Source organism: Rhinolophus hipposideros (assembly GCF_964194185.1).
Source record: "Rhinolophus hipposideros genome assembly, chromosome: 14".
Lineage (NCBI taxonomy): Eukaryota > Metazoa > Chordata > Mammalia > Chiroptera > Rhinolophidae > Rhinolophus > Rhinolophus hipposideros.
The window spans coordinates 23,814,060-23,831,379 of NC_138060.1; the positions used below are offsets into that span (position 1 = coordinate 23,814,060).

Consider the following 17,320-nt stretch of genomic DNA (forward strand, 5'->3'; position numbering starts at 1 on the left):
TACATTTCAAAATACTACTTTCTGGGGCGGCCAGATGGCTCTCAACAACAAGGTTGCCGGTTCAATTCCTGCATGGGATGGTGGGCTGCGCTTCCTGCAGCTAAAGATTGAAAACGGCGACCGGACTTGGAGCTGAGCTGCGCCCTCAACAACTAGATTGAAGGACAACGACTTGGAACTGATGGGCCCTGGAGACACACACTATTCCCCAACAGTCCCCAATTAAAAAAAAAAAAAAAAACAAACATGCTACTTTCTAATCTTAAGCATGAAGAAGCAATGTTGTGTAAAAAAATAAAAATGAAAATAATTACCATTAGATGTGTGCCAAAGAGAAGGTTGGCTTTTTTTTTTTTTTTTTTTATGTCTAAGGAGGGTTCGAAGTCACACAATATGATCACCTATTAATAAGGAACTTCTAAAGACTTTCCGTAAGGCTTATTTTGCCAGACCCAGCAGAGTAACTTCAGCAGTGGGAGAGGATGTCTACACACACCACAGTCCTTAGATCTCTGTTAAGGAGAAACAAAGCAGGACAATAAGGAAATGTTCCTGACAGTCAAAGAAGTATCAGTGGTTCTATGCTTGTGATTTCTTGCTTTAGGCCGAGAAATTTTTATTTATATGTTGATAACCTTCAGTTTGATGGATTATTTTGAACTTCGGCTTATTATCACACGAGATGAAAAAGTCAATTATTTCTCATCATCAAGCACATTTTCTCCCATGAGGCTGAGGACCCACTGTCTCAGAGCTTTCTGGATCGTCGGTCCCTTTCTCCCCCCACACGTGCTTGTCTATCACTTCTTCCACAGCCCCAGACATCCCTATCTTTTCCCTTCCTGGCAGCAATACCGGTGAGCAGAGGTGCAACGAGCTCTGGAATGCCCACATACATTCCTAATTCTCTCGGGCTAGACATACAGGCAAAAGGCTACAGCACCCCATTTACCTGAAGAAAGCACATGTGGAACCAAACCATTTTCCTGTCTTCCGCTGGAATCAGTGCCTTGACAGATCCCACTGGTGCCCTGGCCCTGTACCCCTCCACCCCCCCGTCAGTGTACCAGGCTTGACTTCCACCTGTCAGTGCCTTCGCCCGAGGTGTCCTCTCACTGCTGGAGTCTGCTCTGTTGCCAGCATGGAAGGCTGCAAGCAGCAGAGAGCAGCCCTCCCCCGCCCAAATCAGTGATCCCCCTGCCCCTTGCCCCTCGGTGAGATAATTCAGGCGTTTTAAACCAGCTCCCAGTTCCCAGGAGAATTAAACTCCGCTTGACCACAGTGACATCTGGTTTGAAAACATGTCCCCTAAAATGCTGTCTTCCCTTTCCTGTCTCACTTCCCCACTCCCTTCACCTCCCAAATTAACCACTTCCACTTAAAGCCCTGTCTCGAGGTCTGCTTCTCAGGAAACCAAACCATTTCAAAAACGTTAAGAGCAAGCCAGTTTGGCCACAGCAGCATTATCAGTCAGAAGAACTCGGGCTCTGAGGTCAGCTAGACCTGGGTTCAAGTCCCTGTACGGCCATATCCTACACACCTGATTTAACGCCTTTGATCTTTCATTTTGACCTCTCTAAAATGGGTTTCACTCTGGACTGAATGATATAACATATGTGACACTCTTAGCACTAAAATAACACACCATACTGCCTACAATAATAAGACTCCACCATCCACTGTTTCATCAACATAACTTGATTTATCCAGGAGACTCTTGTCCAGGAAGATAACCGTGGAGTCAAAAACTTCCTGAAAGAACCATCAGCTTTTCAACAGAAAGCATCAAAAGACATACCCTCAGGGCTCTTCGAAGCCCTCTTCTCAAAATCCTCATCCTGCCGTATCCACCAATTCTGCTTAGGTTTACCCAATCCTACCCCAGGCCTGTATTGAAAAGACTTGCCAGAAACCAAACTTCAAGATCTCAACACACATCTCAATTTAGTCCTTCTGGCTATCAGAGGGCTTTACTTTGTTGATAAAGGTAGTGTTTCCCCTTCCCCTCAATAAGCTATAAATTCAGTTTGGTCTTATCAACAGGCTGATGGTGCCAGTACTTCATATTCCTTACATAAATGTCACAATGGCACTTTTTCTGTTAAGGTTTCCCCACCATTCCCCAATTTATTCAGAATTTAGGAAAAGCTAAAATTTAACTACTTAAATTTTCCAACAAATGGGATTCTAATCTAGATTTCTTCACGTTTTTGTTTTTTGCCCTCTTGTACTTAAGAATTCTCAAGCGAGCACTTCCAAAAAAGACGGGAAGTGAAGAAAATTTGTACCAAAATGTGCCACATGCACAGCATTTATGTCACAGGGCACAGTGCCCTGCACCTGTGTCTGGCTGGACTTCCTACACAAAGCTGCTGCCACTAACTTCGCGTCAGGGAAGAGGTGACTACTTATGCCAGCAATTGTGGAAAGTTAAAATGTACTCATTCACACCTTATCGGACACAGGTTCTTTTAGGACCGACACTTGGCATCTATAGGAAGGTTCGTGGTTACCCAGTAGTGAAACTAGCTGGTCTTGGTGAGTACTGAAATCACAGTCCCCACTGCATGAGCCCATGTCATCTAACACACCAAAGCAAAAGTACCCATATTGGGTTGATTCTGTGCAGACTGACTGAAATAAATAAAAAACATACTCACCATGCCATGTAGAGACCCCTGGCTACGACTTTTGTTGGTCAATAAATCAAACGTATAAATCTTTCCTTTAGAAAATCTCCTAGTATAAACAAACTCCTTTAATTATAGACAAGTCTTTTGAATACATTTTTAATCTTAATAATGTCAAACCTACAAAAATGACTCATACACCATTCCACCAGATTTTCCAATTGTTATCATATTGTCATATTTGTTTTTATCACTGTGTGTATTTGTATATGAATATGTATATGTACGTGTGTGTATACTCACATACGTTTTCTTTTTTTAACCATTGTAAGGTGCAGCCATCATGCCCCTTTAACCCTTCATTGTGCATTTTTTAAGAACAAACACACTCATTCATTTAAATGACCATGATAAAATTATCAAAATCAGGAAACTGAATATTGATATAGTAACTACAAATCTATAGATATAGATATTATTCAAACTTCTCTAGTTATACCAAAAAACAATGCCTCTTTTTAACTTCTTTTGTCTAAAACTAAAGTGCACAAATATTTTTTTAAAATAATGACCTAAAGGTTCTTCCAAAGAAAAGCATGACTATGATTCATCTCTGCGTGGAGATAAAGCTTCCTATCTAGAGTCGTAAAAAAAAGCATCTTTTAACTTAGCACGCAAGAAAAATGAAGTTTTTCTCCTTGCCAAAACTCAGGGAACAAAAGCTCTCTCTTCTGAATTAAGAAGAACAATAAGTTAATTTACAAAAATTTGGACAAGTTTTGAACTCCTGGAAATCATCTAGCAAGAAGTGATATAAAAATCTAAAATTTGTATCAATTTATCATCTGTTTTCAGGTTGGCAAGCGAGAAATCAATATAAAATTCCAATTCCTATTCTTAAAGAAGTACTTAAGAATTAAGAATCAAGTTAGAAACAATGCAGTTTCATCCTAATAATAATTTGAATTGGATATACCTATTGGATCTTAAAATAAGATTATTCTTAGCTGTCAGTCTGCCATATTATGTAAGTTTGAATACTGCTCTAACCCAAAGAAAAACAACATCTTTCTTCCACAATATAATGGTAATAGCTATATTACAGCATGACTGCATGAATTAAAAAAAAATATATCTATACTCACGTTAGATCTAAAACAGCATGACTTTTCTGTTAAAAAGAGAAAAAAAGCGTAAAAAAATGATAAAATAATTTGACTCTTCTGTTTAAAAAATGTTCATCTACCTATCCATACACATTTCTATATATAGAAGAATGTGCATATGAAAGTATTAACACAAAGTTATTTCTGGCTGATATAATTATAAAATTTATTACGTTTTGTTTACCAAAATTTCCTAATTTTCACAATAAACATGTATAACATCTAAATTTAGAAGTATTTTTAAAAATTTAGGGCTTTACAGTGAAACTAACAAACAACCATAAAAAGAAAAAATGATAAAAAGTTTTATAAAAAACAAAAGGTATAAAGATAGAAATACTTCAATATACAAGGAATAAATATAATTTTAGAAGGTTGATTCATGATCTGCAATGGACAAGTGGTAAAAAAACACAGATAATTTACCAACCATTACACTTGTCAAAATAACAGGATTATAGAATTTTAGAGTTGGAAAAGATCTCAAAAAAGTCACTAAGTGTAGTGCCCCATCTCTTCTGTCAGATGCCTAAATATTATGGAAAATAAATGTTGGACCATATAAAGACCACTTATCTCTGATATGCTAATTCTACCAAAAGCATTTGGTTGTGATAGGTTCCTTTTCACTTTGAATTCTCTTTCTGATTTCTACTGCGTTAATTACCCTAATCAAGTGGGTATCTCTTTAGACTATTTAGGTTTTAGAATCACTAAATTAACACTGGCACTAACCAATGGATCGCTATGCTTTGTGACAGCCTTCTGTCAGGTTAGTAACAACTAGTATTATACTTTATGAGTTTTTAACTGGGGGATGAAATTATGTTTGAAGTAAGTCAGGGACATTATTCATATTCAGATACTGCATTTCAAAAATCTAAAACAGCAATAATGACAAAATGAACCATTATTTTACGTCACAAAGAGAGAGAAAATTGAGGTCAATTTAACTATAATACTTTCTTTTTTCTCAGAATTTTTACACATCCAGAAAGCTCTTTTAAATGTATATAGATATAGGTTGTACATATATAAAAAATGTACACCCCTGTTGTACATATATAAAAAAAGAACTGAAATAAATTGATTAAAGTATTCCTAAAATGTCTTCATATTCAGGGCCCAACTCTTCATCATTTTTTGACTCAGCCTATAATGTCTTAGTTCTTCTTCACAAAGTCATAGGCTATACCACCGAGAGCACCAAAGATACAGCATTTCTCAAAAGTGTTCAACTATTACCTCCAGAAATTTCATCTAAGCCACTGACACCCATTCTGCAAACTGAACTCATAATTTTCTTTCCTTGATCACATCGCATGTGACTGGAAGATAAGCAACTTCTGTTCAAAGACAGTCAGAAGTGTCTGACAAATTGATGTGTGACACCCTAATAAAAGTCCCTTGCAAGAAGAAAGTCAGACATGATGCTATTACTTTGAAATTTTTCCATCTATTCTAAGGGATTTGGCCATCTCTCCTGCTTCAGTTGATCATGTAATAAATAGGCCATGCTGTGCACAGTTCATTAACAAAATGTAATGCATCTTCAGATACTCATGGGTATCTTCCTACAAATTATTTTGCTTTGTAAGAAAATTTGGAATTGCAGTCAGTCATCCAATGGTGAATACTACCTTGATTTAGTAAACTGCTATGAAGTTCACAGAGGAAGTCGAAATTACTTCCTGCTTAATGACAAGAATAAGAGAAGACAGAGACCAGAGGACAGGCTGAAAGAAAGGGGCCAACCAAGAGCAAATGCAAGGCATGATTATGATTGACGCAGCAATGGCTTGGAGGAGGTGGATGAATTGGTTTTAAGAAACAATATGTCCTTATCTCATCACTGACAGGAAAGAAGAGTCTTTAGAAATGTCTGTCTCTTACAATTAACAGAAAAGAAGAGGTCAGAAATTATAAGAAACCATAAGATGGAAAGAAAGACCTGGAGACAGGTGGATTAGCGGGCCTTGGTGAACTGCGCGACAAAGAGTCCACTGAAAGTGAGAAAAGAGAGACAGGCAACTGGTTTGGAATAGGTGCCATGGGAAATGTAACAGGGAGTAAATTAGAAGACTGTGCCTCAGTATGGCAAGCACCCAGCTGAGGCCAAATTAAATGAATTTTGAATGGAACTAATCAGCCCAGGCTCACAACTTTCTTTAGCAAAGAAAGTAGGAAAAAAAAGATAAATTGTGGGATTTACTCTACGATATAGCTTAAGAATTAAAATGAAGGAATTGAGGGCTGTACAAGCATTTTTGAAGTGTTCAACCATAGAGTCAGTCACAAGTTTGGCAGCATAACTGAAGAAAACTTAATTGATTTGGTTTTTATAAAAGTAGACCAATACTCATATATTTATCAAAGACTCTCACAACTATTATCTCATTTTATCTTCCCAGATCTGATATATTTCATATGCTTTTTATAGATATGAAAACAGACTTCAAAAGACTGAATCCCAAATCACCAAGCAGATCCTGACCCGAAGCCATTCAGCCGTAAGCCGACTACACCATAGCTGCTTCCCACTGTATATTTACTCCCCGACAGTATACTCTTAAATCATTTGCAAGTGGTCTGTCCTGGTATCAAACCAAATACTAGTTAAGGCTCACTTCATCCCCACTGTCCCTTTAGCCTAGTTTCTAGGTCATATACAAGGAAGAGACTATACCATTTAAACTCAAAAATCTTAGACTGACAAAAGGACAGGAAAATGAAAAGGGGCGTATAAAAAAGAACGCAAATAAAATTAAAATTTTAAGATTAGCATATTTAATATTTATGATGTGTCTAACCCGTATTCATACTTGAGATATGAGTAATAATAGACACTGCCTGCCCACTTTCTCAAGGCAAGCCAGGCAAATCCTTACATGTGGTCTCTAAAGCTAAGCTTCCAAAGTGTACGAGCAAACTTAGTGATTTTTTTCCTTGTTAAAATTGCAATTAGAAACCCACATGTCCATCAACTAATAAATGAATAAAATATATACCCATACAATGGAATATTATGCCACAATAAAAAGGAATAGAGTACTGAAACACAATACAACATCGATGAACCTTGAAAACATTATGCTAAGTGAAAGAAGCCAGTTACGAAAGACCACCTATTATATGATTAATTTATGTGAAATGTCCAGAATAGGCAAATCTATAGAGACAGAAAGCAGACTAGTCGTTGCCAGCGACTGGCTGAGCTGGGACAAAAGGAGGAGTGACTGTTAATAGGTATGACAAAAATGTTCTAAAATTGTGGTGATGGTTGTACAATTTTGTAAACATACTAAAAACCACTGAATTGTATACTTAAATGACTGAATTGTATGGTATGCAAATTATAACTCAATAAAGCTGTTAATAATTGGCAACTGGTCATGGGTGTATACGTGTGGGTGTGGGTATGTGCATCTAGACATACACATGCATAACTAATTAAAATGTGAAATAAAATGTAAGAACATAACATCTTTTGAATTTTAATGGTTTAATAATCCTCTCACAGTTCAGTGATGCCAATAAGTCTGAGGCCAAGACCACCTAGAAACTCATCCTATTTCCCATACTCTTACCACCAGATAAATACACTGGCTGCCATGTTTTTCCCCTTTCACTTTCCTCCATTCTTACTCCAAGTTCATAAAAATGTCCTGTTTCACCCTGGTATTCTGAAACATTCAGGCATCCTGTGGCTGTGGTTAAAAACTAACTCTTACTCCCCTGGACTCTGGTGTTCCTCCATTTTTACCCTGCATTCCTATTAAGACTTGTGTTTAAAAATAAATACTAGCCACTGAACTTGCAAGAATGGTCTTATCTAGAATAACTGTGCAGTAGTACCACACTGGGAGAAAACTCAGGATACCGTGTGTTTTTCCCTTCCCCAACTTGAGATACAATGTTTTTGACCTTGGAAACATTAGGAGTGAGGTGAGATTTTCCCTTCCTAATACTTGATTCTGAGTAAATTGAAACTGGAACTCTAGGAAAGCAGAGGGTCTCTGAGTATGCTCCTTCTTCTTAATTTCATGATCCAAATTAGACATAACCTATCGTTCTAGAGCACCGTTAACAATTTTTAAATATTGAACAAATTGATCAAAGATTATGTAAGGAGAGCTTTACCACAGCTTTAGGCATGTAAGTAGAACACTGGGGAAAATGTAGATATCCAACAGAAATTGAAGAGTTTGGTCAATTGTCGTACAGAAACATAAGGGAACACTGCATACACACACACACACACACACACACACACACAAACACACAGGTTATAAAGACGAGGTAGAAACATGGGTAATATTTATGATACAAAGTGAAATGCCAACATAAAATGGTATATATATCATGACTATATATCAAAAAACTGTGTCCTCTAATAATACATCTTTTTAAAATATCTTTTAAAAAATCATTTGGAAAATGATTCACCTCCAAATCTCTCGTTTTAAAGTTTTCCCATCGATTCTACTTGCTCAAATAAATTTTTGTTTTTTTGTTTAACTCACCTATGCCCTGTCTTTTTGGTGATCACTATTTTCTAGTGCAGTTGTTTTTATCTCCTTCGCTCATTATCTTGACAAAAAATTCATTGACAAAAGAGGGCCTATCATGCTCTCTTTTCCAACTCCAGGAAAAATATCTATTTAAAGGCTACAGAGTAGAAAACAAATCCACCCTATGATTGCTGCACATACTCTCCCACATCTTGCCTTGCTATCACTGTGCAAGTTACCAAGCAGCAAAAGGAGACGTAATGGAAGAAAACTGAGGAACTGCACCATGCCCCAAAGTTATTTTCTAATTATTTGTGCCTATCTAGCTTAGTGTGCACAGGAACTAGAAATTTAAAATAATCCACTACTACAAGTTTCTCACCTATTGCATGAAGCTGATTCTGGTGAAGAAAGAGCTTCTTCTTGACTCTCAGTACAACTAGAAGAATCATCAGGTCTATCGGGTTCCAATTTTCCTGGAGAGCCCAGCTTTGATTGAGGGAAGTGGTATGTTACTGAGGGCATTTCTGAGAATTTCATTTGATTATCTTCCTGTCCTAGAAAGAAAAAAAGAAATGAAAAAAATATTTTTTAAATCTACAACCTCTGTATGTTTATTATTTCCACAACATTTAATATTGCTACTTGTACTTAGTAAATTGAAGTTTATGTAACACTGATTGACAGTGAGAATCAGAATCAACACTGCAATGATGTCATCTAATTATATTGTATTTCCAAATTAACTAATTTAAAAACAAAATTTCCTTTAAAAACAAAAAAACCAGGAGTAGGGAGAATCTTGTAATGCTAATGAGGCTTCTATTTACAGTATTACTAAAGAACTCCTGTATATTCACAGGTCAGAGAACACTGATAAACATAAGAAGCGTAACAAAGCGGATTAAAGTTTCAATTAATAAAAGAATCGCAATTTTTGTCACTGATTACTATATGGTAGTGAATCTGGACATTTTTCTAAACCTGTCACATAGGATCAAATATTCACTATGAAAAAGGAAAACTAATCAGACGTAACCAATATTTCCGTTTGATCCAATACATGTCACATTTCTATGCATTCCTTGTCATATTTTCAATTATGAGAGATCTCTTATTGCAGATAAAGGCCCAAGAAAGCTGGATCCATGCAGGCACAAGGTTTCCAAGAATATGACATGCAAGTACGACCAAATATCTGCAAATATGAATGCAAAAAATAGTATCTGTAAAAGATTCTTCAGTGCCCAGGACTCTCCTTCACAGTTAGTTTCAGGACTGGACTCGGATTGCAATTGTGCTGTCTTTTAGATTCAGAAACTGAGTACTACACTTAACATGCAAGCCACGAGTGCTGATCGTATAGAGCCCCTTTTCATGAGTTTCTCATAGAGAAGCAGAGCTTTCATTCATGCAGGGTGCTTACAGAGGCAAGTGACGTTAACAAAGGACACTAAAAAGAGTTGTCACGGTTGTGTTATAAAGAGAAAATTTATGGAAAAAGAAGACAAATTCTTTGAAAAAAAGCTTTCAAAGTCCATATAGCCAGGATTTTTCCAGAAATAATTGTAAGTTTTTGTTATACTAGAGAACAGCATACATCACAAGAGTACAATTTCTAAAATAAGCTCCTGATGTTATCTGGCTTTCGATAAACGTAATCATCAACAAAACTGTACCCTCTAGTGTTTATTTGGGAAAAGGATAAAAGAAGGATCTTGTGGGGTGGCCATTAGCTCAGTTGGTTAGAGCGTGGTGCTAATAACACCAAGGTTGCCGGTTCAATCCCCACATGGGCCACTGTGAGATACACTCTCCTTAAAAAAAAAAAAAAAAAGAAAAGAAGGCTCTAGTCTCAGACATCCAGGATCATGTTAAGAAGAATCACTCACCCAGGTAAGTAAGTCCAGGTAACTCTATTACTCACCTGGTCAGGAGAATGCAGTCCTTGGCAAACCAGGGAACAGGAGCCTTTCATATTAAAACTCTTATTTTTGCACCTGATTTACAATCTTTTCTTACTTCTTCCCCTTACATAATCTTCTACCAGATAAATTCCCTCTTGGGGACAAATATTATTCAATTTATGGGCACTGAAAGTCAGTTATCCTTCATATCTCTCCACAGATCTCAGAAGAGGATCTCATTGTAATAGAACACCAAAATATGAGGCTCGAACATCAAACCTCCCCAACGACACGCAATAAAATCAATGAAGGTTTTACTTGAGAGAATATGCGTCTTGTTCACTCATATTGGCACTTCAATGAGCAAGTTTATTCTAAAGAGCAAAAATTACACATATATACATTTGTATGATGCCGTACAAAGCCCAACTTTTCAGTCTGTGCCAGTCTGGCTTCCTCTCTCTCACATTGCCCACCTTTCCCAGACACGTACATTTATGCACAGCAATCTACCAGCAGCACTCATCCAAAGACAGCAATATTTATGTGCATATATACATAACACATAACCTCTGAGTACATGCAATCAATCACTTTTAAGAGAGATTCAACCAATAAACAAAATGTTCTCCTAATCCGAGATATTAAGCCAGGTTTTCTCAGGAGCTAAACTACTTTCTAGGAATATCCTTGAACAAATGCATGTACAAATTCAAGGTTATCACAAAGACCATGAGGTATATACTCAGGCAGCAACCTACTAAATGACACCAGGAGAATTTACGAAAAAAATAAAGAATACAATAACATCTGAAAGAATAAAATACTTAGGAATAAATCTAACCAAGGAGGTAAGAGACTTGAATGCTGCAAAATACAAAACATTGATAAAAGAAATTAAAGATACACATTAAATGAAAGACATCCTTTGTTCATAATTGGAAGACTTAATATTGTTAAGATGTCAAAACTAACCAAAGCAATCTATAAATTCAATGCAATACCAATGGCATCTTTACAGAAAAATCCATCCTAAAATTCACATGGAATCTCAAGGGACACAAATAGGCAAAATAATCTTGAAAAAGGAAGAATAAAGTTGGAGGACTCATACTTCCCAACTTCAAAATTTATTACGAAGCTATAATAATTAAAATGTCATTAAAACAGCATAATGACAGACATATAGGCAATAGAATAGAACAGAGAGTACAGAAATAAACCCTCCCATATATGATCAATTGATTTTCAACAAGGATGCCTGAGCATTCAATGGGGAAAGGACAGACTTTTTAACAAATGGTGCTCAGAAAACTGGATTATGTACCTCCAAAAGAATGAAATTGGACCCTTACCTTATACCATATACAAAAATTAACTCAAAATGAATAAAAGACCTAGATATAAGAGCTAAAACTACAAAACTCTTAGGAAAAAACATAAAGAAAAATCATGACATTGATTTGGCAACAGCTTCATTGATATAACACTACAAGCAAAGACAATAAAAGAAAAAAATCGATAAATTGGATTTCATCAAATTTAAGCACCAATGTGCATTAAAAGATACTATCAAGAAAAGCAAAAAAAACTACCCAGAAAATGCCGACAAACATTTGCAAATCATATATATAATAAGGGATTAATATCCAGAATATATAAAGAACTCCTAAAACTCAAGAACAACAACAAAAAAACAATTTTAAAAAATGGATAAAGGATTTTAACATTTCTCCAAAGAAGACCAACAAAAGGCCAGTAACCATAGAAAAGATGCTCAACATCATGAGGCATTAGAAAAATGTAAATCAAAACCAAAATGAAATACTACTTCATACCTACTACAATGGCTATAGTAAAAACAACAAGTGTTGGCAAAAATATAGAAAATTTGGATTTTTCAAGCATTGCTGGTGGCCATGTAAAATGGTGCAGCCACTACGGAAAATAGTGTGGTGGTTTTTCTATATGTAAATATAGACTTACCAAATGAAGCAGAAATTTCACTCCTAGGTATATATATCCAAAAAGAAATAGAAAGTAGAGACTTGAACAGATATTTGAAAACCAATGTTTATAGCAGCGCTATTCACAATAGCCAAAAGGTAAAAATAACCCATTACAGATGAATGGATAAATAAAATATGGTCTATACATACAAAAGAATATTATTGAGCCATAAAAAGTAATGAAATTTTGATATATGCTATAACTTGAAGAACTTGAAAATATCATGTACAATGAAATAAGATATTAGGTTGGTTATTAGGAAGTTTTTGCAATTATTTTTAACCTTTTAAACCGCAATTACTTTTGCACCAACTTAATAACATAGGACAAATATACGATTCCACCTATATGAAGTATGTAGAATAAGCAAATTCATAGATACAGAAAATAGAATAGGGATTATGAGGAGCGAGGGGGCTAGGAAAGAGAGTTATTACTTAATGGGTACACAGTTTTCACTGGAGATGATGAAAAAGTTTTGGGTGTAGATGATGGGGATGGTTATACAACTCTGTGAATCTATCTAACACTACTGAACTGTACATTCATGAAAAGTTAAAATAATGAATCCTGTGTTATACATATTTTACCACAATAAAGAAAAAAATAATAAGGAATTTTCTTGTACACTTTCTTCCATTATGATTGTTTTGTTTACTGTTCCAAAGCCCTAGCAATAGAACTATAATATTAATCTCAAATTTTAAAATGGGTCAAAATTAAGGAATGTGCCATGTATTGGCATACCAAATATGTTAGTTTTAGATTTTTAGCAGAACATTTTGTCCAAAATGAATACCAGTGACCTATAACAAAAATAATGTACTCTCTTTGTAGGATAGCTAAGAATCTGCAGCAATAAATCCTAGAAAACATCCTCCAAGCTTACACAACAAAGTAACTTCTGATTTATCATTAACTGAAAGGAAGACAGAGTTCAGAAAGTGTCTTCAGGACATTCTCCCAATCATTTTTCCCAGAGTTATAAACCTAGTTTACATTCAACAACTGCTCTATCTCTAAAACTACTTTTTACCATTTCAAATATCTAATAAGTCCCACGTAAATTTCGTTGAATTTTCTTTTTATACTAAAATAGTGAAATTCAACATTGTTTTTAATTCAAGTCTCTTACCCATGCATACAGATAATAGTTTTTCTGTAGATTCATCTTCTTGTCTTACTTTTCTTTTTGACATTTCAACAGTTTTATTGTGTCCTTTCTTGGCCTGATCCACCAGAAGCTGAAATTCATTCTGATGCTTTTTACCTGAAATTCAAGAGACAGTCTCAGTAAAGCAAGGACTATAAAAGTTATAAGTCGATGACAAACTTCATATCAAAAGTGTACATGCTTGCTCATGAATAGTACCTTGGGAATCACTGGCAATAAACTTAAAAATTGACAAGCACAGGGGCTAGGAGATTATCGAAGCCATTACTTTTTATCTTCTCCCTTCCTCAGAAACGAACATGGAAACATGGCATTCCTAGTTTGCTACTGTACATTTCTTCCCAAACCTCATACTCTAGAAAGGCTTTTGATAGAGCATGAAAGATTCTGCTTTCTTAAATATATCCAAGAGACACCATTCTAACTTCCAAGACATAAAAGAATACTAAGATGAAGAATAGTAATTAAATACATAAAAGCAGAAGCCTCTAGGCAAGTTGGATTATAAAAACAAAGAATATCCACTTCAATTCTCCCTTTTGCTTCACATTTCTTGTCTGTTTCCCCTCAGAATCCCTTTAACAATCTAAGACCGTACCTCTACCACCAATCCACCTCATCTTAGGATGTTAAAATCACACCAATCTGAATTTACTACGACTTTCCAGGCTCTGAAAATAATTTAAGCCTGACCTCTATGTCACAATTAGCAATGTATGTTAATTTAGTCAACAAAGAGTAGCCAGTCATTAGAGCATGACTTGAGAACATCTATTTGAGATTCTGAACCATGGGCAAACAGCTGAGGTTGCATTCTCTTATCTAGCAACCTTAAACACTGAAGCCCTGGTTCAAAATGATGTCACAGATTCTGTAAAAATCCATTTTAGAAAGAATCATACTGCAAATGCTTAAAACAAAGCTTTGAGACTGTTACCATACAGTAACCCACATTTTACCCACAGCACAATACTAAGAATAACTATGTATAGGGACAAATTTGTACTTCAAGTGAAAACTATGCACTTTGTCGGGCAACCCTTTCAGGATTCCAGTCATTTACTGCCTTTGGGCTGTGTTACACCTCTGCAAATTGTAGATAACTGATTACAGTGGAAAATAACTCTTGTTGAGACAAGCAAAATCCTGGCTGGTGACGTTTCAACTGACTTCCCTTCCCCACTGTGGAAGAAGCCAGTTTTGTCTCCATTTGCACATTCATTTCAATATTCCTGATCAATAAATGTGACTGTTCTTTGGACATCAGGGAGAGACTGCTCCTAATTTCAATATATTTATGTGTATGGTACATGTATGAAAACTCCCAGTGAAACAAATGTGTTAAGTTGTAAAATGTCTGGTAAATTTTAAACACGAGACTGGTTAAAATTTCAGCAAAAGAAATATAAACTGACCATAAAGATTACTGGAAAAAGCTCTTTAGAAACAGGTGAGATCCTATCTCATACACAAGCTAGGGGATTTCTTTCAAGTCCTATTTAACTCCATGCATTTGAGCATAATTACTTTGTACTCCTTCAGCTCCCCAGAATCAGTGAGCTAAAACCATTGTAATAGCTTGTTAGGCAAGGGTAACAAAGCGCCAAGGGGTCTCCGTAATTTAGTTAGACCTGGTCTAGACAGTTTCCTAGTATAAAGCCATGCCATTGTGTATGCACGGATTGTGGATTTAAGAATTACACATGGGCCTGATCACTGCACTGTACACCTGAAGCTGAAGCTGAACAATAATGAATGTCAACTACAATTTATATGTACATATATAATGTATATATAATATATATAATATATATTATATATATATTTATATTTACAAGAAGAGGAGTATATCATTAGGAATAGAGACAGTGGAAATGTAATGGCTGTGTGCAATGTCAGAGGGGTAATGGATGGGGGGTAAATGATAAATGTCTGACTATTACATTGTTTTGTGCACCTGAAACTAATAAAAAAAGTTTTAAAAAAAATTAAAAAAAAAAAAAGAATTACACAAGAAATCTGCTAAAGTAATCTCATTAAGAGTGAAAGAAGCTTAGTGACTTTATCTTCTGAAGTAATAAAATCCCAGGTTTAAGAGATTTTCTTTTTCAAACCTAATTACTCCCACACCAAGGCTGGAAACCAAAAAGTAAAGGGCAGCCACTGCTCTGGCTTTGGCCCAAAAAGTCCAATAATTCCTGCTCAAAAAATGAACAATTTCTTATTCAGATATATAAATGTCACATCACTAGGTTGTACACCTGAAATTAATTACCATATTTCCCCAAAAATAAGACCTAGCCGGACCATCAGCTCTAATGTGTCTTTTGGAGCAAAAATTAATATAAGACCCGGTCTTATTTTACTATAAGACCTAATATAATATATAATAAATATAATTAATATAACATAACAATATAATACCGGGACTAGTATTAATTTTTGCTTCAAAAGACGCATTAGAGTTGATGGTCTGGCTAGGTCTTATTTTCGGGGAAACACGGTAATATTGTGTGTCGACTGTATTTTAATAAAAAAAGGAGGAAAAGAACAATGCCAAGAGATTATGACTAATAAACCTGTTCTCACTCACCTCTTTACCTCATTTTAGGAGTCTGACTGGCAAGGAGTACTTTAGAGTTTAAAAATCTCAGTTCTGCTGGTTAGATGCCTTGAATTTACCTCTTAATAGTTTTAAGTGGCTCAGGTAGTTGCGGGAGTTGCTAAATAAGCCTACATTCAACCAGCTCATATTTTTTAAGATTTGTAATTTTATTTATTCCTTTCAAATCTGTATGTTATTTCTCTTTCTTGCCTTATCACACTGGCTAGGACCTATACAATACAATGAATAAAAGTGGTAGCAATAAACATCTCTACCTTTTTCAAAATCAGAAGAAAAACATTCAATATTTCACTTTAAATATGTTAGTTGTAGGTTTTTCATAGATATACTTTATCAGATTGAAGAAATTCTAGTTTAGTGAATTTTTATTATTAGTGGGTATTCCATTTTGTCAAATGCTTATTCTGCATCTACTTAACAAAATCGGTGTTAGTCTGTTAACACAGTGAATTTTATTGATTATTTTTCTAACATTAAACTAATCTGGTATTCTTAAGATAAATCCCACTTGGTTATGATGTATTACCCTTTCTATGTATGGCTGGATTCAATTCACTAAAATTTTGTTAGGGATTTTTATATCTATTTGCATGAGGAATATTGGTCAGAAGTTTTATGACACTGTCTTTGTCTGGTTTTTAGTTTCATAGAAACTTTGGCCTCTATGTGAAAAGTATTCCTTTTCAATCCTATAGAATTTATGTAGAATTGGTATTTTTCCTTCCTTATGTGTTTTATAGAATTCACCAGTGAGGCCATTTGTACCTGGAGTTTTCCCCCTGAGAATGAAAATTCAATTTATTTAAAAGATACACAGCTATTCAACTTATCTATTTCTTCTTGAGTAAGGTTTAGTAATTTGTATCTTTCAAGGAATTTGTGTCTTTTTAGTAATTTATGTCTTTTAGTAATTTGTGTCTTTCATTTCATGTGTGTTCTAAAATTTATTGGCATCAAGTTATTCATAATATTCTCTTATTATTCTTTTAATATCAGTAGGATACTTAATACTGTGAGTTCCCCTCTTTTATTCCTGATATTGATAATTTGTATTTTCTCTCTTTTTGTCCTGATCAGGCTTGTTTAAGGTTTATCAATTTTATTGCTCTTTACAAAGAGCCAGCTTTTGGTTTCATAGATTTTCTCAATTATTTTTCTGTCTTCAATTTCATTGATTTCTGCTCTTTAATATTACCTTCCTTCTGCTTATTTTGAGTGGAATTTACTCTTCTTTTTCTAGTTTCTTAAGAATGAAAGCATAGATGACTAATTTAAAACCTCTTCTCTTTTCTAACA

At 35.1% G+C, this 17,320-nt stretch overlaps 1 protein-coding gene across 7 annotated transcripts in view; it reads right to left on the reverse strand.

Moving 5' to 3' along the window:
* Positions 1–17,320, reverse strand: part of RAD18 (RAD18 E3 ubiquitin protein ligase) — a 103,872-nt gene that overhangs the window by 34,300 nt on the left and 52,252 nt on the right. For 5 of the 7 annotated variants that reach the window (XM_081071953.1, XM_081071951.1, XM_081071950.1 and 2 more), the window contains 2 exons: positions 13,360–13,494; positions 8,690–8,864 (listed from right to left, as the gene is read on the reverse strand). In XM_081071953.1, coding sequence (XP_080928079.1) covers positions 8,690–8,864; positions 13,360–13,494 — 310 coding nt within the window. Of the gene's footprint in view, positions 1–365; positions 513–3,775; positions 3,802–8,689; positions 8,865–13,359; positions 13,495–17,320 lie in introns of those variants that run through there. The other 2 variants (XM_081071952.1, XR_013994868.1) reach the window with 2 other exon arrangements.